This window comes from Pelodiscus sinensis, chromosome 8 (assembly GCF_049634645.1).
Source record: "Pelodiscus sinensis isolate JC-2024 chromosome 8, ASM4963464v1, whole genome shotgun sequence".
Classification (NCBI taxonomy): Eukaryota; Metazoa; Chordata; order Testudines; family Trionychidae; genus Pelodiscus; species Pelodiscus sinensis.
In genome coordinates, this window is record NC_134718.1 from 4,359,406 (window position 1) to 4,386,686 (window position 27,281).

The window sequence follows — 27,281 nt, forward strand, 5'->3', positions numbered from 1 at the left end:
GTAGAACATTTTCACTGTCTCTTCCCAGTCATGTCGTCACTGTGCTGCCCTTTGCCACCTGGGACTGTAAAGTCCAGTCAGATGTTTCCTCTTGGTTTTCTCTTGCCCAAGACCCTTCCCACTGTTGTCTGTTAAGCTGGATGTGTACTGAAATCCTTCCACCTGGCTCAGTGCGGAGTCTTCTGTTCCAGCCTGAATCACTGGAGACTGCCCTGGCACTGCTGGCTCCACACCTGCTCTCTGCCTCTCAGAGTAATCACATAAATGGGGCTGGCTGACCTTCCTGTCTCTGGCTGGCGTGCTCGGGGGCCCACCTGCAGAACTGGGTGCCCCTCGTCACTGCTCCCCAGAGGCCCTGGCCCCAAAGAGACGGAGCATTGTACCTCACACCAGAGCCAGATGCTGCCCGACTGACACCCTGCGATCCCACTGAGTCGGGTGGCAGATCAGGAGGCAGGGTGTAGCCTGAGAACACTCAGTAGGGGCCACAGTGAAGGGTGACGAGGGCTTCAGCCCACTTCCTAGAGCACCAGCCCCCGTGGTGCCAGAGACACCATTGGGCCTCCTTGGTGACATGCTCAGCCGGTGGCCAAAGCTGAACAGGCAACCCCCAGACAAGGCACGCTCTGCTGAGCCAGAATGAGGAGTTCCTGCAGCTGCTGCCACCCCTGCTGCCTCGAGTTCAGAGTCTTCTGTGGCCAGGGCTGCCAGTCCTGCGCCTCTCACCACTGCTACATACACCCCGAGAGAATGAATTCAAAAGAAATCTTTGCAGTGTGCTTAGCTGGCTGTAGCGTCCCTCCTGGGGCCTGTGCTGCCATGGCAAGTGCCAGCTCTTGCCTCGCCCCAAATACATCTCTAGCTATGGGCAGGAGAGGGCTCCTGCAGGCCACTAGAGCCTCGTTCCTCAGCTTTCTCCAAAACGTCACCAGGAATAAGTTGTGGGACTTATAGGAAGAGCAATGAGAGCTCAGACTGTTGGTCCCGCTAGTCCCACAGCTCTGCCTCTCTGCCTGAGCTATTTCCAGGGTAGCATCCCCATAGCCTAGGACCGCTCGGGTGGCATGCGCCACCCGGCAGACAAACATGCTACCTGTGCTGCAGGTCCAGTGGCGTTTCAAGGGAACTGGAGAGCAAGGGTCTCCTGAGCCCGGGGGCCATGAGTGGTTGGTGAAGGTAGGGCTGGGGAGGCAGGCTCCCAGCCCCACCTATAGCCCCTGCCTCTTCTTCTGAAGCCCAGCCCCCCCACCACAGGGAGGGGAGGAGGCGTGGCAGCGCACTAAGCACACACCCCAGCCTCTGTGGCCCCGGAGCACCGGCAAGGGAGGAGGGCACATGGCCCATGTCTCCCCAGCCCTGGAGGACCAGTGAGGGAGGAGGCGCATGGCTGCAGCACCCCCAGCCCCAGAGCACTGGGGGGGGGGGGGGGTACTCCGCCTCAGTATGTCTCCAGTAGGTGTTCTGGGGGCGGAGTGTGGGCGGGGCCATGCCTGGCAATGCCTTCCCCAGCCTAGGTCCCAGACACTCATGCTGGGGGTGATTGGCTGGCAGCCTGCACTGTGCAGCTGGATTATGGGAACAGCCTTAACGTGCCTGCGCACAGAATATTGATGGTCATGTGATCAACTTGCTTTTTACAAAACAAAAGTTCAGTCCGGTTCTTTGGCCCACTGATCTCCCTGGCAGTGGCTTCCATGAGCCGAGGACACGGCAGGCAGTCGTATTTCCTTCCTCGCACGGACTTTTATCTTCAGCAGAGCTGCTGATTCCATGGTCACTTGAAAGAAGCAAGGATGGGGCCAGGTGAAAAGCTGAGATCTCTTCCTGAGTTCAGATCATTTCACTTCCGCTAAGCTTCCTCCCCTCAGTCTTCAGAGTCATGGAAGTGAGGGCTGAGTTCACCAGAGCTTTCCATATCTTGCTCCTCGCAGCACAGTAGCTAGCTGCACACTGGGGTCAGGTCAAGCACTCTGTACAGCAATGCAGAGATGAATATAGAGGAAGAGGACTGCTACATTAGGCACACAATAGGACCAAAACAGAGAGTACACGTGGTCTTGGGGGTCGAAAATAAGGTGGAAAAGTTGAGTATAGTTTTATTTTAGCTTTGCCACATTCTTGTCATTTATACAACTTTTTTCAAGGGCTAAAGAACTCCCAAAGAGTAGGTGTAATGATGGTTTAAAAACTGAACAGTCCTACTGAAGGGAACTTTGCAGTTCAGAATTGTGTTTGCTGTGGGTTGTGTCAGAACATTGCATGAGCCTTCCCACTGCTGACCAGCCTCCTGGAGCTCTGCACATTTAATAGCTTTGGGCAATATGGTTAACTGCATGTGAACAGCTGTTCTTCCTCTCTCGACTGCATGCCGTTTTCTAAAAGCAAGGCCAGGCCTTGGCAAAGCAGGAACTGAGCAGACTGTGCAATCATACACATTTCTCACCGCCACCATCCATTTGGAGAGACCATGCTCCATGAGGAGAGCGGAAGGTGGGCTTGGAGAATAGGGTTGTAATTGCCAGTGAGTATTTACTGCCCCAAATCCCATTTCCTCTCATTGAGAACTAGATGGAGAAGCTGCTGCAGGAGCTGGCCTGGCTTCCAGGCCCAGCATTGTCTGACAGAAGCACAGTTAGCAGGGGAGAGCGGCCAGAGCTGCTGGCTCCCCAGACACTCAGCCCCTCATTATTTACCTGAAAGAGCCCTGATGCGGCAGGTAGGATTTCTACTGACTGCACCATGATGGGCAACATGAGTTTCCAGCCTCTGCTGCCTGTGTGTGGGTTGGGACAGTGTTTACAGAGAAGGGTTGAACAGCTATGGACGTGGGGGCTGAGCAGTCTGGTCTGTTGCCTCTGTTCCTTTGGAGAAGTGCACCCTTTGCTCAGCCTGCATCGCTCATGGTAACTAACCCTTTTGCTGCTGAGCTTTGTGGAACAGATCGTCCAGGGTACTTGGACCAGTCACCAGCACAGAGGGTGTCTTTGGCAAGTGGTTCCCAGATGCTTGAGTCAAAGAGGAAGGCCCTACAGTTGATGGGTCAAACACACCTAGATCCTCAGTGGATCAGGCTTGGGAGTGGGGAAATCATGCACTGACCAGCAGCAAGGCTGATACCATTTGATACTTGGAATCAAGCCACAGATAAACATTCTCTTCTCCTATCAGACTTATGTTCCTTCCCTAGGAATGTTGCATGAGTGGGAATGCCCCCTGTTTTCATGCCAGCTCCCAGCCCCCCATGCAAACACACCTTTAAGAACTTAGCCTGCGAATGTCAACATTGCCTAAAAGATTTGAAGTCCATTCCTCTGTTTTTAATAGGAAGTAGACACCCAAATCCCTTTGAAAACCTCCCAGCCTTAATTTGTTCTTATTGGTTTTAAATAGCTGCTTCATTTTCTTATAAGGTCCCTATGTGTTGGGTCCTGATTATGAATAAAAATGATCCCAGGCATTTCCATCTTTTTCTAAAGATGTGTTTCATAGAATCATAGGAAGCAGGACCAATCCCAGCTAAATCGTCCCAGCCAGGGCTTTGTCAAGCTGGGCCTTAAAAACCTCCAAGGAAGGAAATTCTACCACCTCCCCAGATAACCCATTCCAGTGCTTCACCAGGCTTTTAGTGACATAGTTTTCCCTAATAGCCAGCCCAGGCCTCCCCCAAAGAATATTGCTCTTCACCACAGGTGGGCCTTGAATATCTGAATTAGGAGGCCAACAATTTAGCTCATTAAGCCCCTGGAGCATGCTGTGCTGTGTATTTTCCTTTTCTCTTGCACTGTTGCTGCAGAGAAGAATGCTGTCTAAGAACTCCTATTTTCAAGCAAAATGCACTTGGAGAGTATGAGCCCTTAGCCCAAATGGCTTTGGGCAGTCATAGCGAGAGCATTCCTTGCCTGCTGGGGTAGTACTTGTGCTTCAGTATGGTTCTTCCTGGGTCCAGTTCATAGTTCTCTCTGCTGGCTCTGTTGTGTGATAATCTAACCACAGAGAAGTGTGCTCTGGAGGTTGCACACTTGAACAGGAAATGCCAGATGCTGTCTGTAAGGGCTGAGGTCCTAGTCTGGTAAACAGGCACCGTTGCCCAAAATGTTGGGAACTGCCATTCTGCAGAAGGATACAGTAGAAAGCAAGAGGAAAGGGCTCTGAAGGGGCTGTATCAGTGAAGCCTGAGTGAATAGTGGAGCTAATTGTATCAGACATGAAGGGAGCAGTGTTGCCACTTTTTACACGTATGTTTGGAGAAGTCTGTGATGTTTCTGCCCTCTCTTGTTTGTGCCAAACATTTCCAGAAAGCCAGACACTTTTCCCCTGTGCCACAGTCTGTCTGTTCCATGCTTTGCCAAGATGTTGGACTTAGAGTGACATAGGTTTGTGTGCTGAAATGTTGAGAATTAGGATCATGATCACACCTCGTTCATTTCCAGATTCCCTGCCAGACAGACCAGCTGTTGATAAAGTAGGCACTGTGTCTGTACAGGAAAAGCCAGCTCAGGATAGTGCTCAAAGTGAGAAGTCAGCAATGGATGAGAAGAAAAGAGCTGTCAAGAGTCCCCAATATATATCTGATGTCTCCGTGGATGATGTGGGCATTCCACTAAGGGTAAGAGACCAATGCCCATGCATGCAGGCACATGCTCAAAATAAAGACGGGGGCCAGATCCTGCCTTCATTTAGACCTATATAATTAAAACCAATGGAACTGCATGGGTATAGCTGAAAGTAAAATCTCACTCCCAATAAATTTATTTCAAAAGTCTTCCTAATGTTTCTAATGGCCTCTTCAGGTACTACAGGTAAAAGAATTTTCAAAACCTCATTGCACTTTTTGCTGGTTACGTGGATTTAGTTTACTCTCTCTTATTTTGCTTCATGTTGACATCTAAGGCCAAGGCTACACTACACCCAGAAGGTGGGCTTAAGGTACACAACTCCAGCTATGTAAATACCTCCAGCTGAGGCATCTGGTATTGGCCACTGTTGGCAGACAGGACTAGATGGACCTTTGGTCTGACCCAGTCTGGCCGTTCTTATGTTCTTAAATAACTTAGCTGGAGTCGACGTACCTTAAGCCGATCTTGGCACCATCTCCACAGTGGAAAGTCGATAGGAGAAACACTCACATCGACTTCAGGGGCCCCCCTCAGCATTTGATTTAGCACTAAATCGAACCCCAGAAGATCGACTGCCAGAGCATTGATCTTCTGGTAAGTGGAGACATGGCCTAAGTTAGGCTGGTCAGTTTCGCTTTTGCTGTCTAATGGCATAGGGCTGTGATGCTGAGCTTGGGTTCAGAACTCTCAGTGGGCTATGGAAAGGCTACATTACTTTGTAGGATCTAGCCTTAAATTTTCCCAAAATGATTTTCACTGAATTAAAAAAAAAAACTAAAAATGTTTGCATTGGTAATAGGGACTTAGTCCTGGCACTGGAAACACGCCCAGTTCCACAGGCATTTGAGATGTAGATCTGATGGTAGAACTGGGGTTCAGAACTTGTAAGTTATTAACTATACTAATGAACTACTATATAGAACATACCTTTGGAGGACATTTATTTATAAGGTATTTAGAGCATATTCCTAAAAAAATTACATCATATGAGACTACTCATGCACGTAGCTCCTTGAATTTCATGGGACTCTAGTACAAGTAAAGTTATTCATTTGCTGAAACACTTTCAAGAGCAAGCTGAGTTATTTAGTTCACTCTTGCTTATAGCTATTGAGTAATAATAAGTAAATAAAATATATAATAAAGGGTGCAAATGGCTTTGTTAAAATAACTTTAAAAATTTTAAATCTGGTGGAAGTCGGGGCAATGTTTTTTACTTACAAATATGTATTTTTAAACCAGAACACAGACAGATCAAAGGACTGGTACAAGACAATGTTCAAGCAGATCCACAGGCTAACTAAAGGTACTGTAACATGAATCATTTAATTTTTTTAAAGACTATCTGGAGAATGGTTTGTTTCATGTAGATGGAATATTGCCCTGGGTATTAAATAAAATATTTTGCATTTGCAGTCCGTTTTGCTCGGGAATATAAAAATCAGTTCACAAGTTTAGAGACAACAATATTAAGGAAAGAACCCAGTCAAGGCCAAGGGAAATGAGCTACTTTTAAAGGTTAACTGAAATAACTTTAACAAACACAATACTGACAAGGATAATTGTTTGTAACCCTAAGTCATTAGCTGTGTGGTGACTAGAAAAAGGCTGCACCACTCTGGCATATTTCAGAAAATCTCCAAAGGTAACAGAATGGTGGGCAGTGCTTGCATGAGAAGGGTGAGGGGCTCTTTTCCCACCTGTTCATTTGATGCTGCTCAAATGTTGGCCCCAAGTGGCATATTTCTTCCCAGGGGTGATTAGTCCAGAATTTCCAAATGAACATGTTTGGAAAGAGAAATGCCTGTTTTTAAATGTTGCTGTCAGAGCCGCAATTCACATTGCTCTGTGCCCCTTGCTACAGATAGAAAACATCAAAAACGCTTTCTCGTCTTTATTTAGCAATGCCATCAATTGGTGTTGGGAAGCAGGTCCCTGAACATCAGTCTTAGCAGATAGAGTGACATTAAAGTTGGCTTTTAAACAAGGAGAGGCCACCCTGTGAAGGTAGAGACAGTCTGCAATATAATTGGTAATGTTCCATTGCTTAATAACTTAGAGCCTCATCCAAACTCCATTATGTGAATGGAAAGACTCCCCTTAACTTCAGTGGACTCTGGATCAGACTGCTACTGCTGCTGAAATACTTTTGATCTCTTTGAAAAGCTAGCCTTAGGGAGAGCACTTATCTATTGGCTACCACATACCCTGCAGGAATCCTTGCTTTTCAGGAAGTGCGAAGTTCCAAGTCTCTCAGCCTTGAGAGAAAAGAGTGAGAGACTATTAGCAATTCAGCCGTGTACAAGGCCTGATGTACCTGCCAACACAATGCTGAGCTGGGCTTATGAAATAAAGCAGGGAGGATATCAAATAATGCCAGTTGGTTTGCATTTGTTGCCGCAGAGGCTATTTTGATGAGCTGACTAGTGAGTATGTACCCACGGCATGGTACCGGACGGAATGAGAGCTGCTCAAGCTGTGAGACATAGCCCCTGTGCGGCGGGCAGATTCTCCTTCGACTCAGATCATAGAGGCACATGCTTCAGTAGCAGAGGATGAGTTCAGTCAGTCCCTGCTGTCTCCCAAGCAGCCCAGAGGTGCTGCGCAGTGGTACCCACTGGCATGGCCACGGCTTTGTTCCATTGTAGACTCCGCATGGGAAGGATCGTTCCACAATTTCTGTGGATTTTTGCCTCACCTGGTCTTCTCTGCTAACCCTTTCCTTTCTGTGCTTTTTCCAAAACTTGCTTCTTCCACGTAGAAACTCCTGAAGAAAATCCTTATTGCCCTACCTACAAATTCCCTGAACTTCCTGAAATCCAGCCAGCACCCAAAGGTACCATAAGTTCAGCCCAAGTATCTCTTGTCTCGTATTTGAGTAACTTCACTGTAGCTAGATTACAGTGACTAGATTCAGGTACTAGATTTCCATTATCCATTTGTTACTCGTGGCAGAAATTCGAGTACACCTCATGTGCCTTAGTCTGTAATGTAGGACACCACTAAATCCTTCCTAACTAGTTAGTCTGTTGATAACAGATCTGCTGTTATCAAAATAGGCAATAAAAGTTTACAGAGATAGAAACTTAGAGAAACAATAGGGTGCCTCCACTTCATTGTGAGTAGTCTCAAAATACACTGCTTTTCTCTGCTGCAGAAGACAACCCTTATTGTCCTACATACCAGTTTCCTGCGTCTACTCCTAGTCCTATATCTGAAGGTAATAGTAAAGGACAAGAGACCTTTGTATGCTGCCCTCTCCATTTATCTTCTCCTGGAGCTTTTCCTAGCTGCTGAGTGTCTTGCTGCCTCCTAACAGTTTGGTGCCTCTGAGTTTTCCCATGATGATCTAATGTCTTTGTGGTGCTTTTCTGGCTTTTTCACTAGCCCTTGACTAATGCTACAAAACTGGGTTTTGCTTCGTTTCATGTGCCTAGTCAGCTGTACCACCCATATGTGTGCAGTGGTTACTTAACATTGGTACAGTGCTGACTAACATCTCATTTTGATGGTGTGTCTTGAAAGATGGTTTTAACTGTGGTTTTATTTTTGAGAGCAACACATTTATTTAAATTGTTCTTAATGTTTTTAATATTAACACAGGATAGTGCCTGGCCCAAAAGTCACTGAAGCCCATTGGAAAGATTCCCCAAAGTTTCAATGATCTTTGGATCAGGCTGCTAGTGTCTCTCTCTTCCTTTTTTAATAAATGGGACTTTGCACATGTTGGTTTGCTCAAAGCTGTCCTTAGATGCCCAAGGACAAGATTTGGCATTCTCCTCAGCACACTTTGCCAGGAAATGCCCATGCCCCCTCGCTGACATTTTCTGTTCCTGATGGGTGGTTGTTCCAGCACTGCCCAGAACCTTTTCACCCTCACTCTTCAAGGAGCTTCTGCAGCAGCCAGTGCCGAAGAGACTGTCCTCTGCATGTGAGAAGCACAAGCATCCGCTGCGCCCGGCTGACACGGAGCCTGGATGGGCCAGGGGGAAAGTGTGGTTTGGGACTGGGAGCAATCAGTAGGGGTTTTCCAGGGCCCTTGACTGCTACAACATAGGAAAGGTGCCTATTTTGCCAGTGACTGGAGCTCTCCTTGGTAACATTATTAAATAATCATTCCAGTCCATGTTTATACAACACGTTGAAGGTCAGATATGGGTCCCTTATGTCAAAGCAGACAAGGGGAGTTAGACTCCCATCTCCTGTGAAAATGAATGGGGTACAGATACGTGGAGATGTGGGGATAAGAGACCATGCCCACCTTTGGTGCTTTGGGATGTGTGGACGAAAGTGCTATCTTACACAAGTGCAATGTATTTGATGTCTTAGTAGCAGAGATTTTGTCTGTCTGAGAGAGCGAGAGAGACTATGATAAGCTAATGAAATACTGTTATAGAGATTATTCAATGTTCTTGTTTCAGGATGCATTTTACTCTTGTCAGATCTTATGTATTTGGCCAGTTAGCACAGTCATTAATGCAATGGGACTTTTATTCCTGTAAATGTCTCCTGCTCATGTATAAATGCACAGATAAGCAATATGCTCATATTTAGCTCATCACAATATTATCCGTCTAAACATTTGTCCCTTGCTCTTGCTACTGTGCAAAGTGTGTTTGACTTTTAATATCTGCCTGGATCTTTCTTTCTTAGAGAAACCAAGAGAGGGCAAAATTGGGTCCATTCTGGCAGTTGTGGACTATTTAAAGTCTTTTGGAAGGTTTTCTAAATATGAAACAAAGTGTTTTAAGAGAGCTGGGGACTACAGCCTCAGAATTCAAAACCAGGTTTCAAACAATCCAAGGTTCAGAGTTTTGGTGTAGACCATTATAGAGAGACAAGCCATTTGCAAAATTTTGATCTGGCTCTTACTTCAAACTCCTGCAAAGTGTGAGAAGTTCAGTCCCAGAGTTTTAGTTTGGATCCCACAAAGAACCACTACGCGTCTTATGGATCAATACAAATGACAAGGAAACGTCCTTGTCTCATAAAAGGAGTCCAATAGAGAAGTCATTAACTGGTGATTCCCAGCTCCCCTAAGGAAGGCCATATGCGTAGGGAAGCCTGGTTTCTGCTACCAGTTCTGCCAGAGAAACACTGTGCGATCTTTACCAAATCACTCAACTTCTCAGTCCTTCAGTGTTCCCCACAGCAAAAATGGGAAGAAATATGCTTATTCATCTCTCCAAAACAGTGGTTCCCAACCGCCAGTCCATGGACCAGTGGCGGCATGGGCGCCAGGTATGTAAGGCGGGGGAAGGCATAGCCTGCCCACACACACTTCACTCCCAGGCGCCTTCCTCTAGTGTTGGGGAGGCTGCAGTGAGCACATGCTTGCTCCCCTCCCTGTGGTTGGAAGCGGGGAGCATGTGCACAGCACGCCGCCCCACCTCCCAAGGGCAGGGCCTAGCAGAAGGGGCAAGGCTGAGGTGAAGCAAGCCCCCAACCCTGCCTTCACTGACTGCCCATGAGTGGCGGGCCGCAGACTGCTGCTTGCCGGGTGCAGAGCACAGTCAGGCCAAGGCTCCGGCTGCTAATTGAGCCCTGCCCACTGTAGGAGGTGTGTGCCCATTTCCCCACACAGCAGCACGGTGGCTGCCCCGGTGTTCTGCGACTAGAGCCAGAGCCACAGTCAGGCTGGGGCAGCCTCACCGTGACCCCAGTTCTATCTCTGGTGACCACTACGTGGCCCGTCTGGCAGGGCCACATGGAAAGTGGCTCTTCCGGCAGCCAGGGCCAGGTGGAGGGCGGGTGCTCCGGTGGCAAGGGCGGGGCTCTGTGGAGGGTGGCTGAAGAAAAGGAGAAGCTCCCGGGCACCCCAGGCCAGTCTCCTGCCTCCATGTCTTATCCTGTAGCTCCCGCCCCGCTTCTCATGCGGGAGATTAGACTGAGGAACCAGCCACCCCCTGAGATTGTTCTCCTACCGCCCGCATTGGTGCTGCCAGGCGCTCCCTCTTCCCTCCCCACTCGATGGGAGCCTCCCCCTGGCTTCCAGCTGCCCCCAGCTCAGCTGGCACACACACACAGGGACCTGCTGCTGCCTGGTGAGGGGGTGAAGGGACAAGGCAGGAAAAGCTCTCCAAACCGGAGTCAGCGCCCCACCACTTTCAGTCCAGCTTCTCCCCGGCATGGTCCCCTCTTTCACTCACGCTTCTCGCCCCATCTCCCCTTTCCCTTCCCTTCTTCTCCCGGTTCCCTTATGTGCGTACAGATGCAATGTAAAATAGTACGCAACGGCTTAAGATGAATTACCATAATGAACATGTAAATATGCAAAAAAATTAATTTCCGTAATGAATATGCAAATGTTTCTATACCGGTCCACCAAACTTTTTGGATTGAGTTTGCCGGCCTGTAGTATAAGAAAGGTTGGGAACCACGGCTCCAAAACACCGAGATGCAGAGCGTCTCTTTCTTTCGCCCTCTCCCTCCCCCATGTGAAAAATGGGGATGGTGGAACTTCTTTTCTCCCACCCTTTTATGTACCTGGCCCATTGAGAGCCTACTATTTTTTTTTGCTACAAGAATATGCACCACCTAGCATAGTCCATGTTTATTTTGTATGCAGCACATTGTTAGTGCTCAGGAAATATTGTGTGTGTATTAATATATTTGAATTTCATGGGCTCATTAATAGAGGTCCAGTGACTGAAGCCTGTGACTGAATGTCAAGGACTGCTGGTTTCCATTTCCATCTCTGATTCTGGCCTTACCTTAGGCAGTTCACGTGAGCTCTCTGCCTCAGTTTGCCTCTCAGTTCTTGGTAACGTAGGTATATAAAACCTACCTCCTCACAAGGGCTTTGTGACTGACACTGAATAATAAAAGGTTGTAAAGCGCCTTGCGACCTGTATTGAAAGCTGCTAGAGAAGTGGAAAGAAATCATATTTACAGTTCATCTCAACGCCATTTTCTAAATGCGACTGCGCTGCTCAGAACCCTCTCTTTGTCATGGCACATTACTATGAGATTAAATGAGCAGAGAGGCCTCAAACTTTGCTTCTTAGCTCCTCTTTCATCTCATTTGCAAACTATTATGTTTTTCAGATGAGGATTCTGATTCTTACTCTCCTCATTATTCGTACTCTGAAGATCGTAAGTCATTTTTCATGTGCAACTTTATGCATGTGAATTAGCAGTAAGCATCACTTGTCTTGGCCTCCTGGGACATTTACCAAGTTTTTTGTATTTGCCTTTTTGCAGCAAGAGCCCAGCCCTCAGTGCCCCGGTCCAAGAGTGAAATGGACAGCATTGAACCTGACAGGTCTGTTAAGAGATCTGCTACTCTGCCACTTCCTACACGTACTTCATCACTGAAATCCAGCCCAGAAAGGTAATCCAAACTAGGGAGAAGTTTGGAAGTCCTCATGGGGGGGAACTCTGATGCAAAGCTTGGACCCGGGTTTGGAGCTGAACTTTCCCAGAGTCCCCAACAGTTTGTATCCGGAGTATAGCTAGGGGTTGTGCTATTCCTCTGATAGGTATTGAAACCCCAATGTGTTCCTTCATCATCCCAACCTACCCCCTCTGTTTGTCTGTCTCACCCACCTATCACATCCATGTTTTGTCCTGTAGCTCAGAGCCTGTGAGATGGGATCTGTTTCCTCTGGTCGTGTCTGTACAATTCCTAGCACAGCAAGTCTCGATTCTTGATTGTGGTCCCTAGTCATTGCATCATAATATAAATATCAACAAGTATCCAAAATGTCTCTAAACTTCCTGGCTGTGTCTAGACTGGCAAGTTTTTCTGCAAAATCAGATGATTTTGCGGAAAAACTTGCCAGCTGTCTACACTGGCCACTTGAATTTCCGCAAAAGCACTGACGATCTCATGTAAAATCGTCAGTGCTTTTCCGGAAATACTGTGCTGCTCTCGTTCGGGCAAAAGGGCCAGTGTAGACAGCACAGTAGTGTTTTCCGCAAAAAAGCACCGATTGCGAAAATGACGATTGGGGCTTTTTTGCGGAAAACCGCGTCTAGATTGGCCACGGATGCTTTTCCGCAAAAAGTGCTTTTGCGGAAAAGCATCCTGCCAATCTAGACGTGCTTTTCCAAAAATGCTTTTAACGGAAAACTTTTCCGTTAAAAGCATTTTCGGAAAATCATGCCAGTGTAGACGTAGCCCCTGGGTCTACAGAACTGAGCTAGAAGTCTCCTGAAAAAAGGCCCTTCTAAAGCCAGTCTGGACGTAGAAATCCAGAGACCAAATTAAAGGACTGTATCATCACACAAGTTGAAATGACAAGTAGTCCTGAAGGCAAAACCCACTTCCCCGTGATGCTGTATATATTTGTTGTTAGTTTCTAAGGTGCTACAGGACTCCTCACTGGTTTTAAAGTTACAAACTAACACAGCTGCCCCTCGAAGACTTTTAAACAAACTGAAATGGTTCTATTTAGCCCTCTCTTTACAGTCTCACAGCACAGTGGTGGCCAGCACCATGTGCCAGAATGCACTGTTTTTAAGATATGAGCTGGGACCTGTGGGATAAGTTCCCAGAGTGCATTGCACCTGAAATGTTCTGGATAATGCTAATGTGGATGTCAGGAGAACTTAACCCATCTCAGATGGCCAGTGTCAATGCCTGAACCATATGTGCTTACAAGCCAGTTCAGAACAACCGTATCAGTTCTGTAGCACAGGTGAGCCCTTAGAACCTCACTGCACAAGAAAGGTGGGCCCACATCATAGACATAAGCTCTAGCAGGATCACCAGATGCTTCATTCACCTGTGTGCCATAGGTACAGCCACTCGCAGCCAATGGGAGCTGCAGGATGCAGTGTCATGGTTCACGCTGCTTCCTGCACCTCCCTTTAGCCGAGGACGGCAATCCACAACCAATGGGAGCTGCGAGTGGTCGCACCTGTGAACATTCAGGTAAACAAAGCATCTGGCATCCTGCATCTGGCCCTTGGGCAGATTATTGCCCAACCCTGCTCTAATGTATTTCCTGCAAGGAAAGATGCTTGAGTTTGTCAATTAATGAAAAAGAAAAGCAAGAAACCTTTACTGTCCTTTCAAGTGGCTTTTAGCAGCTGACACACATGCCCAAATTGAATTTTGGCTGCTATTAAAAAACAAACCCAAACCCCTCAGTCCTGTTCCTCTTCCAGCAAGTTTACTTCTTTAGATTAAAAGTTTCCCTGATTAAGCCCAAATTAACTATGGAAGGAGCTTGTCCAAGAATATGGAAAAAGCAGAGTTCTTGGCTCATTAGCTTCTCTTTCCTCAGGAATGATTGGGAACCCCCAGACAAGAAGGTGGATACCAGAAAATACAGGGCAGAACCCAAGAGCATTTATGAATATCAGCCAGGAAAGTCCTCTGTTCTGGACAATGAGAAGATGGTAATGTTCCTTTTATCCTGCTTCTTGACTTGGTGATTGCAATATGCTCCATGAGTGCTTGCATATTTCTATCTAGATAGGTTTCCTTACTCTTATATTGCCTACCTAATGCCATGCCAATGTATTTTGTTTTGCAAACGTTTGAGTAACTTCTTAACATTGTCTCTTCGCTAAAGGCAGATCCTTGGGAGGTGAGGGGCCTTACGTGGGGACATGTTGTTTTTCTGTGTTAAGTATGGCTCTCTAACCCTGGTTTTTAATCTGTGTTTGACTCCATGGCCTGTCTGGTGTCTGGTTTGGCAGCTGTGCTTATTTCTCAGGGACAGCGATAGTTTATTCCCTGGTGTGTGAGGCAGTTGTGCAGTGCAGCAAAGCACTGACTTGTGTTCAAAGCTTGTGTTCTGAGCTCAAAAGCCTGTAGGTATGAAAAGGGGTAACGTTGCCTGATAAGCATTGTCTTACCAGATAATGCTTACCACAGTAACCGGTGCCCTGGCTGGCCACAGCAGCCCCCTGCCTGGGGCACTGTATGGCGGGCTGGTTTACTGATTAGACATATTGCTTACTCCCATTTTAAACAGGATTTTACATCCCTAGCAGCTTGACTGAAATTAGCAGCAGGTTTCATATTGTGTTAAAGTCATCGTGGAAGTGCTAAAGTCTGGAGGAGTTTTTTGTTACAGATCTTTGGGTGCCCATGTTGTGATAATTCTTTGAGGGGTATTTTTGAAAGTTGCAGCTTAGAATGCTGATTGCTTGTGAGACTCCCAGTAGACATCTGGGGTCGTGTTTTCATTCCTGCTTTGGAGCAGGATCGAGGAGCATGAACAGGCACTTTTACTTTACGCTGCAGCTGTGCCAGGCAATTTAAAAGCCACAGAAGCACATGGGCTAAACTCCTGCATTGTATGTCTGAGTCTGACTCAAGAGTTTTTCCCTGTTCAGTGTTTGCTTTCAAGTCCCGTAAGGCTCATTATTTTATTTTGGGACTAACTCTCCTTTCATACTAGTGTAACACCATCAATCCTGGTCCAGGCCCATTCCAGTGCTTGTTGAATCAGTGAGCACTCTTGCCTTGCCCTCAGTGGGTGTTGGACACAGCACCCACGTGTGAGAGGTAAGTCAGACCCCTAGTTTGGTTGTAATAGGAAGGGTCATTCCTGCAGTTCTGGTTGGATCAAGACCTCCTGATCTGAACAGGAATTTTGCCTACGGACTGCAGGCTCAGGCTCTGTGATTTAAAGTCTGATCCATTGAAGCACTTAAGCACATGCTTAAATCCCACCCAGCGTAAGCAATGGGACTGTTCACATGCACTTAAATGTGTTGCTGAATTGGAGTCTAAACACAAGAGGGTCAGTCACCAAAGCAGCTGGAGAGACTCCTGCCAAGTTAAGCAAAGAGTACGGTGAGTTCTGAGAGTGATGCTGCAGCACGTGTTTCTTTTTTTACCAGCTGTCATGTCAAACCGGCAATCATCCAGGACAGGCGTCGAAACAAAAGGGGGACTAACATACCTGTTGTTTGATTGTGGTCAGAATAGGCTGGCGGTCTGTAGAACTTGTTCGGTGTTCTTGAGGGGACTATAAAACCAGTAGCAGGGTTATCTGAAGATAACCTGCAGTCTGTTAACAGATTGCAATTGCAGTGCCATGTTCAAAGCAGTGGCTACTATGGGCCTGATCCAAAGTTCTTGACATGAGTGCAAAGATTCCCATTGATTTCAGTGGTCTTTTGATTGATTCCACTGTAGAATTCCCTGCATTACAAACTCAGAACTTTTTGGGAGTCAATACCTAATGTATAGAAATAGAGACATTGCATTTGTTTGGCCTGCAATTAATGGCAGTACCTTTTTCCTATGCTTCATAGTTTACCTAGGTTTACTCCAGACTCTTGGGAATTAACCTCTCTTTGTGATGGCTTCACCAGGTGACACAAAAGTTGAACCATTTAGCTTTCAGATACAAGTGTTTCTCTGTCTCCCTCCTCCATGGGGGGGGGGGTTGTTTTGGGTAGCAGCCAGCTTAGGACAGAAAATAATAAAATTGGAAGCATAAGAAAAATAAGCACAAAGGGTTGTCTCTAAATTGCAAAGAATGGCTTGGTTCTGGCTATTGTGAAAGGTGCTGAGGGCCAGGCATGCCTTGGTTCTGGCCCTAACCCTGGCAGAATTCTCTCCTTGGCTATTCCCATTTGGATAAATCAGATTATCTGCTTCTAAGCTTTTCTCCACCAGAACCCAGAACTATTGTCGATGTGTATCTGGCAGTCTTCTTCTGTGAGAGGAGGCCTGGGCAGAATTATCCAGTGGTCTGAGGACAGCACCTGCGAGTCAGAAACTCCTAAATTTTAAATTAATCGCTGACCCAAAATTCTTCTGTGGCCTTGGCCAAGTCACTTCATGACTCTTCCTCACTTTTCCCACCTGTAAACTGGGGGTGATAATACTTACTCACCTGCTGTACACCACAGAAGTGCTGCCATAGGTAAAGGATCAAATTCAGCCTTGCCATATATGGTCACAGCTCCTGACTGACTCACTTCAGCAGAAGCTGGATTCACTTTAGCAAGAGCTGAATTTGGTTGATTGATTTGAAGGTCCTTTGAAGGTGCCTACAGGTGAATACATAAGAACGGCCGTACTGGGTCAGACCAAAGGTCCATCTAGCCCAATATCCTGTCTGCCGACAGTGGCCAGCACCAGGTGCCCCAGAGAGGGTTGACCGAAGACAATGATCAAGCGATTTGTCTCCTACCATCCCTCTCCAGCCTCTGACAAACAGAGGCCAAGGACACCATTTTATCCCCTGGCTAATAGCCTTTTATGGACCTAACCTCCATGAAATTATCTAGCTTTTCTTTAAACTCTATTATAGTCCTAGCCTTCACAGCCTAAGGAGTTCCACAGGTTGACTACGCACTGTGTGAAGAACTTTCTTTTATTAGTTTTAAACCTGCTACCCATTAATTTCATTTGGTGTCCTCTGGTTCTTCTATTTAGGAAACTAATAAATAACTTTTTTTTATCGGCCCTCTCCATACCACTCATGATTTTATAGACCTCTATCATATCCCCCCTCAGTCTCCTCTTCTCTAAACTGAAAAGTCCCAGTCTCTTTAGCCTCTCCTCATATGGGACCTGTTCCAAACCTCTAATCATTAAAAATTTAGAATTTTTTCTAAATGCTCAGTTTTATAGTGGGCAAAAATATTTGCATGTCTCTTTACTGAGTCATTCTACAAAGACCTTAATTCAGCAGGATTCTGGACTGCCCCTCAGTAGAGGCACTTCACCAGAGGTATAGCCCAAGAAGAGTGAGGGACCCAGGACAGCTTTATGCCAGCTTTTTCCTTTCAGATTTTTGGCTGCTGAGGGAGCTGAAATGGCCACCAATATAAGCAGCCTTGAGGCTGCTCTAACTTCTGGGCGCCTCCCTGGTGTTGCCTGCAGGATGCACAGCAGTGCAGAGTCAGTTGTAGAGTTCAATGCCACGGGAAAACTCCCTCCTGCAGTCTGATTCTGTCACATTTCCTGCATTAGTGGAGTAGACAGCACTGGGCTACATAGATGACTCCGTGCCTGGCCCCTGTACTCCACAACAGCAGCATAAAGCTGAGGTGTGGGCCTCCAGGTCCTGTGGCACTGACTGTATATTTATAATGCTCTTAGGTCCACTTGGAGTAAAGTCCATATCCATTCAAATCAAAGCTTTTAACCAGATCTACCTGGGTCCCAGAGCGCTGGCTTTGTTCTCTCACCTTACCAAAAGCATGGTCGTATGCGGTGTTTTGTTTAAATAGAGCGTAGGTATGAGAGGGAGCTTCCTTTTCAGCTGTGCTGTTACCTGTCCTGTCTCGTTTGCCTTCATTTGAATGTTGTCTGATTCGTTAACATTTATTTGTGAATAAACAAAGTATTGTCTCCCCTTTCTTCCCCTTCGAGATCTGTCAGAAGTGTGCTCTTTCTAATTGTGTCCTCTTTGATTTAGAATGCCACCTCTCACTCTGTTTGCTATGTATGGACCACAGTTTCTTGCATATCTGTGTGCTGTTAAAGATGCAGTGTGTCTTATGCTGATCTGGGCGAAACACTAGATAATTTGTGGTCTCAATTAAACAAAAATTCCAAATGGAAATTCAGAAACAATGATAGCCTTTGCCTTGACTCCGAGAGAGAATTCAACATTAGGAGCAAGGAACTGCAAATTCTGAACCTGAGGGCCTTTCCTAGCTCTTCCAATGACTTGCTGTGTGATCCTGAGCAAATCATTTAACTGCCATTTATCTCAGTTTCCTCATCTAAAAAATTGAAATAGTACTGCTGCACAGTTTAATAAATGTTTGTAAAACACTCAGAGATCCTTGAATGAAATGTAATGTAGAAATGTGAAATTATTAGGCTAACCAACCACATTATTCAGCTGAAAATATCGAGACTGCATCTCTAACAGTCCCTTTCCTATGTATTCTTTGCATAATGTTATCCTTCTCTTTCTTCCATTCCCCTATCACCAACTCCTTTAGACACGGGATATAAGCCCAGAAGAGATAGATTTAAAGAATGAACCTTGGTATAAATTCTTTTCGGAATTGGAGTTTGGGAAACCGGTAAGTTTGCTAGCTGCAATGATTGATAAAAGTCAACCTGCATTTTGTAATGATGCTGTTACAGTGCTACACTAGTTCCTAGAGAATGAATGAAAGAGCCCTATCAGATTGAAACATGAAAGATCATAACTGGGCCTGACATATACCAGTAATTCGATGATCATTTTAAAACATTTTGAAGACCTATTATTTGACCTCCATCTTCACAGGAACACACAACAGCTAGTGTGACAATATCACTTTCATGTGTCAGAGCACAGCCTGAGGGTTCACTTTTTACTGAGAGCAGAGATTGGTCATTTGTTTCTCCCCTTTGCCATACTCCCGTTCCCTCCTTTTTAGGATGGCTGCTACGTAACCTACTACATAAAGTCAATTTAGAGTCACCATTGCCTTCCATGGGAGCAGAGTCTGACCAGTGCTGATCACTGTGCCTACATTACAGTGCATACATTGAGTAAAACCAACTTGCCACAGTCCCCCACTGTGTATTTCTCTAAGGCACAATGCTGCCCTCATCCATTCACCCACTGCTCTCATTGGCTTCAATAGCCAATTGCACATGAGTATTGGAAGCTGTAGGCTTCTTGCCATTATGATTTAAAGGAGGCACCAGTCGTAGTAGTGAAGACTTCAGGACATGTGTCCTTGCCTTCCACAGGCTGTGAGGAGTCCATCTCTGCTTACAGATGCTAGCAGCAGACCTGTGGCTACAAACAATATGGCCTTTGGGGCCTACTGCAGATTTCTCTTCAGTCACAGTCCTTTCTATTGGCTTCAATCAACAGTGAATATGTAAAAGAAAACCATGATCTCAGCCCTCGCTCTGAGCAGCAGAAATGGGAGGAAGTCTGTTTCTCCAACATTCGTATTTGTGTCTTTGCTCATGCAGCCAAGTCCTCTCCACTATTTCCAGCCTCCTAGAGGGGATTCCCAGAGTAGACTAGTGAACAAAGCAGAAACTCACATTTGAGTGCTTGCTCAAGTCCATTCCATGTCATCTCAGGTGTGCACGTGTTGTGTGCACCATTATGGGAAACTTCTCCCTCAGTGGTATCTATAGGGCCAGCCCCATCACCCTCTGGCGGCCCGTGCTCAGACATCGGTGTAAGGGGTGGGGCTGGCTCCTTGCCTTCTCAGTGTCTTCTTACCACCCATGATGATGGCTGCCACCTGCTTGCTTTGAGAGGCTTTCTCCAGCAGTTTACTCAACTCTTCTTTGTAAATAGCTTTTAAGCATCAGTTCCTGTTAGTTTGTTAGTTCCTTAAGGCACATTGTGCCGGCACCAGGGCGTGTGCTGCAAGTGCTTAACCCATGCTGGTGATTCCAGCTGCCTCAAGTACACATGGGAGGCTCGTGGCAGAGATAAGGACAGAATTTCTTGGGGTTCAGGCTGTACGCTCAGGACAGGGACATCAGGTTGAAAGCGCTGCTAATGGAAACTGCGCTTAGGCTGGCCTCTGAGATGAACCAGTCCGAGTCAACACTGAGCACATTTCTATCAGTTCAGCATCCCCAGTGCCGAGGCAGAGGTGCAAGAAGTGATCGAGAGGGGCTATTCCACGGTGCCCGGGGCAAGCCGGAGATGGCTGGGGAGCGAGGTGCGAACTGTGCCGGGCCACTTGCTATTCGGCCAGCAGTGCACGATGCCACCTGCAACATCCCAGCCCCCAAGATGGGACCCACCTCAGGCGCCATTGCACACGATGCCTTTCCTTACATAGAGATGGAAAGGAGCTCAGAGCAATACGCTTGGCCTGTAACATGTTCCTTCCACAGCTCCCAGGCAAAAGCATGAACGTGCTGACGGGCCCTACAGCGTCCGTGTTCTGTGTCAAAAACAGGGAGAGTCCCGCTCCAAGGGTATGTCTACACTACAGCACTAATTCAAACTAACTTAATTCGAATTAAGCTAATTCGAATTAGTGCATCTAGACCTAAAAACTAATTCAAATTAGTGTTTTGCTAATTCGAACTAGCATGTCCACATTGAGTGGACCCTGAACCGAAGTTAAGGCTGGCCGGAACAGGTGCCGGCAGGGCATCAGGTTAGGACTTAGAGAGTGGAGCTGCTGCCTCAGGCTAGCTGAGGGCTGTGCTTAAAGGGACCCGACCCCCACCCCGGACAGACAGTTCTCAGGGTTCCCCGCTTGTTTGTCTACCTCAATGAGGGACAGCAAAGCAGTCCTGTCTTGGAGTGCACTGAATGCCCGCACTCAGCACATCACAGCACTCTGCCATCAGCCCGGCTGCACTTGCCGCAGGCTGCCATCAGAAAGTTCTTCTTCACAAAGCAAATAGTCAACCTGTGGAACTCCTTGCCACAGGAGGCTGTGAAGGCTAGAACTATAACAGAGTTTAAAGAGAAGTTAGATAAAGTCATGGAGGTTGGGTCCATGGAGTGCTATTAGCTAGGGGGTAGGAACGGTGTCCCTGGCCTCTGTTTGTGGAAGGCTGGAGATGGATGGCACGAAACAAATGGCTTGGTCATTGTCTTCGGTCCATCCCCTCCGGGGTAGCTGGTGTTGGCTGCTGTCGGTAGACAGGCTACTGGGCTAGATGGACCTTTGGTCTGACTCAGTACGGCCGTTCTTATGTTCTAAGCTCAGGGCTCAGGGTCGGGGGTCTTACTGGACCACCTTGATTTTCATGCAAACCTGCTCCTGGGTTCGCATGTGGCCTTTGGTGGCCAGGCTGGCAGCTATCCTGCCATAGACGGCCATTTTCCTGTGCCTAGTGCGGAGATCGTGGACGTTGGAGGCTTCCCCCCAAACCTCGATGAGGTCCACGATTTCCGCACTAGACCAGGCGGGCGCCCGCCTCTTGCAGCTCCAGGCAGGCTCCTGGGAGCCACCAGCCTGGTCCCGGGAAGAGGCGGAGGGCTGGGTGGCAGCGGGTGGCTGGCTTATGCCGTGCCAGGTGCAGGGTCTGCTGGCTGGGTGCTGGCAGGCTTGCACCTGGCACAAGCACCGTAGCCAGACCGTGGCCCTTTTAAGGGCTCCGGGGCCGGGAGGGGGGCAGAAGAGTTTCCCTGGTTTGCCCAGAGTGGGCACAGGGCAAGCTGGGGAGGGCTAGCCTCCAACTAGTTCGAATTAAGTGGCTACACAGCCCTTAATTCGAACTACTTAATTGGAACTAGGCGTTAGTTCTCATAGAATGAGGTTTACCTAGTTTGGATTAAGCGCTCCGCTAGTTCAAATTAAGTTCGAACTAGCGGTTTGTATGTGTAGCGCCTATGAAAATTAATTTGAACTAACAGCTGTTAGTTTGAATTAAGTTTGTAGTGTAGACATACCCCTAGATCTTCTGTCAGGCACTCCTCAATCTCTGGAGTGTCTGTGTGAAGCATTCCATAGGGAGCGGACCTGCTGGCATATCACCTCAGCAGGTCCTGCTCCTCTTACTACGAGTGGTCTCTCCACCCAAGGTCACCACTACGCAGGACAGAAACGTCACTGCTTTTGCTCAAGTCTGAGTAAAGGCAGAGGCTCTCTTACTAGTGTTCCTGTGACCATGGTCGGACAACCTGCGGTAGCTTTCCCTGTCATGTCCCTGGCTTGCAAGGCTCTCCTGAAGATCAAAAGGCACAAGAGGAAGGCCCCAGCATGGCCTTGCCAGCATTGGTTCAGCATGATCGCAGATCTTACAGTCTCATCTCCCAGGGTGCTGCCTTTCAGACCAGACATGATGTCTTAGGAGGCTCCTCCATCCAAACCTCATAGGCCTACACTCAGGGCCGGACCGAGCCATTCCGGCACCGCGGGCAGACAGGTTAATTGTGCCCTGGGTTGGGGGAGGGCGCATGCGAGGTCCTGCCCCTCGCACCGACATGCAGGAGGGTGCGTGGAGCAGGAGGGTGCGTGGAGCAGGAGCGTGCGTGGAGCTGGTGGTGGCAGGACGCACGTGCCTGGCCCAGCTCAGCCTGGCTACTGCCACTGGTGTGCCGCCCGGGGTGGGCCGAGCCTGGCCGTGCAGGCCCCCGCGGCCGTGGGGGAAGAGGCGCTGCTGGCCGGCGCTGCAGGGGTTAACGCGGCCTCCGCCCCGGGCGGCCGCTGCAGGATGGCCGCTGGGAGCTGCTGCAGCCCACGAGCTGGGAGCCGGGCGTGCGGCGCCTGATGGCAGCTGTGCACCCCTTACAGCTGCCATCAGGCGCCCCCCCATAGGTTGGCGCCCCAGGCAGTTGCCCGGCTAGCCCATGCCTTAATCCAGCCCTGCCTACACTGGATGGCGAAGCTTCTGCATGGCCGAAACTGGAGGCGAGGGCATGCTCTGAGTGGGGCCAGCAGGTTTGCTAAGTCACAGATTGTCCTCTACCAGGGCCACCTCCCTGGCCAAGTGGAAACACTTCCCTTGCTGCACGGCCAAGGAGAGCCGCTGCCTGGCACAGGCATCTTGCAGGCATTCTCAGAGTGTCTCCTTCACCTGCACAAACAAGGTCTTTCCTTGTCATCCGTCAGGGTTCACTTGGCAGCTATCTTGGCATTCCAGCCCTAGTCCGAGACAGATTGGTCTTCGCCCAGCTTTGGTAAGGGGTTGGAATTAGTGACCCAATTCCCTCTTGTGACTTCACCCTGCTTCTGCCCAGGCCCTTGGCACAAGGCTCTTTGCTGCTTCTCTCATGGAAGGCTGCTTTCCTGCTAGCAGTTGCTTCGTCAAGGAGAGATTCTGAGTTGACCTCGGAGCCTCCCTTGACTGTTTTCTTCAGAGCAAAAGTCCAACAGCATCCCCACCCGGCTTTTCTACCCAAGACATTTTCCTGCCTGTTGTCTTCCCAGATCTCACACACGCGACAGAAGAGGAATGTCGCTTGCTCTCCTTGGACATTAGAAGGGCCCTGGCCTTTTATATTGACCCTAAGGCCCTTCCATAAAGTGACACCGTTGTTTGTTGCTGTCGCAGATAGAATAAAGGGTCTCACGGAGTCATCCCAGGGGATCTCATCCTGGATCTGCGCCTGCGGCAAACAAGCACAGGTCCTGCCTCTGGCCATTGTGAAGGCCCACTCTGTGAGAGCACAAGCATCTTCAGCAGCTTTCCTTGCACATATTCTGATCCAGGACAGCTGTAGGGCCATGCCAGAGTCATCAGTCCACAGGTCTATGTCCGTCCCACAGGCCAGAGCTGATGCCAATTTTAGAGGGGCTGTGAACTCTCACCCATCTCCAAGGACACTGCTTGTGAGTGGACATGGGCAAGCACCTGAAGAAGAAGCAGAGTTACCAACCTTCTGTAACTGCTGTTCTCCAAAATGGGCTGCTCATGTCCATCCATGACCCGCCCCCCCTCCTACTATTGAGAAGAAGGAACTGAGAGGGTGAGGGGCTGGTGGAATCCTCATACTGGCACATGAGTGCTGGCCTCCAACAGCAATAGGAGCAGCCCTGCAGATACTCTTGGCGGGGAGGGGATTTCCAGCAGTGGTGCATGCAGCGCCTCTACAATCTGGCATGCTGTGGAATGGGCATGAGCAACACACCTCCAAGAGCAGCCGTTACGAGAGGTCGGTAACCTTTCTTTGCAAACGTTTGGGTAGAAGCACTGAGATCCCCTCTGCACTAATGAACCTGCAGGGGGTCTAAGTATAGAAATGAAGATGGGAAGGAGGAAGGCCCACCATGCCTTCCAGCTCCTGCTGCAGGTCCACCCATGTTCCTGCTAGAGACCTACCAAGGACCCCCACAACTGCCTCCCCTCTCTCCTGCATCCAGAAGAAATGAAGTTAATCCCAAGGGATCCTATCCCTTCCATCAGCTTACCCTTATGCATGTGCAAGAGAATCACTGCAGCAAAAGACCTGACCCCAGGAGCACTGGGATAGCTTGTTACTCAATCAGCTGCCCATTCTGGCTCATGTTCTGGGGTTCCAGGTGTCCCCTGAGCTGCAGCTGTCCTCTCATATTTCTGTCCCAGAGATTTCTGATGCCCTCCCGTGGCAGCTCCCGGGGATGATAGCCATGGAACTGCCCTACGAGACCCAGGGGTGTGTCTAGACTACATCCCTCTGTTGGCACTTCGAAAGTGCAAGTGAACCCGAGATTTAAATATTCCCGCGCTTCATTTGCATAATCACATAATGGCGCTCTTTCGAAAAAGAGCTATTTCAAAATTGAAACCACAGTCTAGATGCGGTTCTTTCGAAAATAGAAGCCTTTTTGGAGAGATCCTGTGCTCCTAAAAAATGAGGTTTACATAGTCATCAAATTACGTTAGCTGCTAAATTGTCCCACATTAACACAACTGAATGGAGGAAGTCCCGGCAGCTGCCCTGGGATGGGTGACTTGAGGCTCAGGGTTCCTAATCCATTCCCAGCTAGTCCTGTGGAAATCCCAAGGCTGCATGTGCAGCACACGTGCAGCATAGACCACACCTTGGTTGTTTGAGGCCCCGTAGAGCGTAGGGCATGTTGGCAACCTGGACTCGGTGTAGACCCCACACACTTATTCCCTAAGGGTATGTCTACACTACAGTGTTATTTCAAAATAGCTTATTTCGAAATAGCACGTCCACACTGAGTGGACTCTTAATTGCAATTAAGGCTGGTCAGAACCAGTTCCGGCAGGGCACCTGGTCAGGACTTACTGTGTGAGGTCTGTGCTTAAAGGAACCCACTGACAGCCAGTTCTCAGGTTTCCCTGCTTGCTTGTCTACCTCGATGTGGAACAGCAAAGCATTTTGTCTCTGCGTGCTCCGATTGCCATCACTCGGGACACCACAGCACTCTGCAACATGGAGCCAGAGCTGCCCCTGGGCACACTGGTGCTTCTTTTGGATGTGTTGCTGCGAGCCTGGCTGCACTGTCTGCAGGCTGCCATCCGGTCCATCGGGGGCTGTCAGTATCCAGGAGGCCCTGCGGGAGAGCTTCCACCCTGAGGAGCACTAAGCCTCCCTGGTCTGCCCCACTGGGGGCTTGTGCCCCATTCCTCCTTCACGTCCTTCCACTTACCCGTCCCTAGCCCCCCTTCCTGATGTCAAATAAAATACATGTATTTTCATGAACACAAACTCTCTTTATTTAACAAAACTTGGGGGGAGGGAATGAAACGCTGGTGAGACTGGGGAAAGGAGGTGGGAGAGGGGAGGGGGAAACCTGGGAGGAGGGAGCTGAAAGCGGGAAGCCAGGGGAAGAAGGGGGAGGGGAAGCTCAGGGTTGAGGGTCTCGCCGGACCAACTTGATTGTCATGCAGATCTGCTCCTGGGTTCGCATGTGGCCTTTGGTGGCCAGGCTGGCAGCTATCCTGCCATAGACGGCTGCGTTCCTCCGTCCAGTGCGGAGATCATGGACATTGGGGGCATCCCCCCTCAAACCTGAATAAGGTCCATGATCTCCACCCTGGACCAGGAAGGTGCCTGCCTTCTCCGGTCCCTGGCAGGCTCCTGGGAGCTGGCAGACTGCTCCTGGGGAGCGGTGGAGGGCTGGCTGCCAGTGGCTTGCTGGCTCTTGTTTTGGGACCACTAGGTCAGGGGCAGTGACTGCTGGCTCTGGACTGGCAGGCTTAGAGCTGGTACAGGCACTGTGGCAGAGTCTACCCCTTTAAGGGCTCCGGGGAAGGGAGGAGGGAGAGAAGTGTTCTTGGTTGAGGCTGGAGTGGCCACCAGGGCACCCTGGGAAGGCTGGAGAACCCCTATTTCGATATAAGTGTCTACACAGTGCTTATTTCGAAATAAGTGCTCCGCTATTTTGAATTTACTTTGAGATAGCGGTTTGCCTGTGTAGACACTAGGAAAGTTTTTTTTAAATAAGGGCTGTAATTTCTAAATAACTTTGCTGTGTAGACACACCGTAAGTCTGGTTTTCCACAGAACTTGGCAGCCAGTCATTCGTTCCATTGTCTTGTCAAACACACACCAGCACCTTCAGCCTCACACTCACAGGGAACCTGTAGAGTGGCTCTTTGCTCTGATACTGGGAAGCAGGGCTTGGGGAAGGGGAGACTCCCCTTGACTCTTTAGGGCTATCTTCCATAGGCCTATACACTGATGGCTGGCAGCCATGTGTCCATGTCCTGCCTGCAGCCCAAAAAGTGATGATGCCAAAGGTAAAAATATGCCCAGTTCAGAAACCCAGTCCAGGCAATTCTGATTCCAGAGCTTTGGCACAATTCAGATCAGGAGCCAAAATACAGAGCAGAGGAGTAATAGTTAATTCGTTAATTCGTGGAATGAGGAGTAACAGTTAATTCTAACTAAAGACTTAGTTCGAATTAACGTTTCACTGCCACGTGTAGCCGCGGGCAGTGAGTTCAGGCTAGTGAAATTTTAAAATGGCAACCGGACGGGAACATGCAAATAAAGCCCGGGATATTTAAATCCCGGGTTCATTTGCAACTCCGGTCATCTCATTTGCCTACCTAGCTCGAATTAATGAGCTAGTGTAGACATACACTCAGAGTGTCTCAGTTGCTCATCTACCACAGCACAAGAACCTAGGGCTGTGCTCTGTTTGGTAATGGGACCAGCAAGTTTCTTCTGGATTTGCAGAGAGAGAATTCAGTCTTTGCAGCTGCTTCACCCGTATCATGTGAGCTGTGCTGTTGGGAAGTTAGTGTGCGTAGCATGGCATCATGCAATTAGCAAGGGAAATCAGGACAAAAGGATTTGATTCAGAATAGGTCTCTGCAACATTACCTGTCCCACCATAGTTAAGCTTTTGTGAAAGGTACCACAAAAAACAAACAAAACCCCCAAAGCCATAAAATGTAGGTTG

At 48.4% G+C, this 27,281-nt stretch overlaps 1 protein-coding gene across 50 annotated transcripts in view; it reads left to right on the top strand.

Annotated features, from left to right (window-relative positions):
• Positions 1 to 27,281, top strand: part of SORBS1 (sorbin and SH3 domain containing 1) — a 192,371-nt gene that overhangs the window by 127,148 nt on the left and 37,942 nt on the right. For 41 of the 50 annotated variants that reach the window (XM_075935646.1, XM_075935647.1, XM_075935652.1 and 38 more), the window contains 8 exons: positions 4,431 to 4,606; positions 5,859 to 5,922; positions 7,378 to 7,452; positions 7,774 to 7,836; positions 11,664 to 11,711; positions 11,820 to 11,949; positions 13,850 to 13,964; positions 18,492 to 18,575. In XM_075935646.1, the coding sequence (XP_075791761.1) occupies positions 4,431 to 4,606; positions 5,859 to 5,922; positions 7,378 to 7,452; positions 7,774 to 7,836; positions 11,664 to 11,711; positions 11,820 to 11,949; positions 13,850 to 13,964; positions 18,492 to 18,575 (755 nt within the window). The remainder of the gene's footprint in view (positions 1 to 4,430; positions 4,607 to 5,858; positions 5,923 to 7,377; positions 7,453 to 7,773; positions 7,837 to 11,663; positions 11,712 to 11,819; positions 11,950 to 13,849; positions 13,965 to 18,491; positions 18,576 to 27,281) is intronic. The other 9 variants (XM_075935657.1, XM_075935688.1, XM_075935685.1 and 6 more) reach the window with 2 other exon arrangements.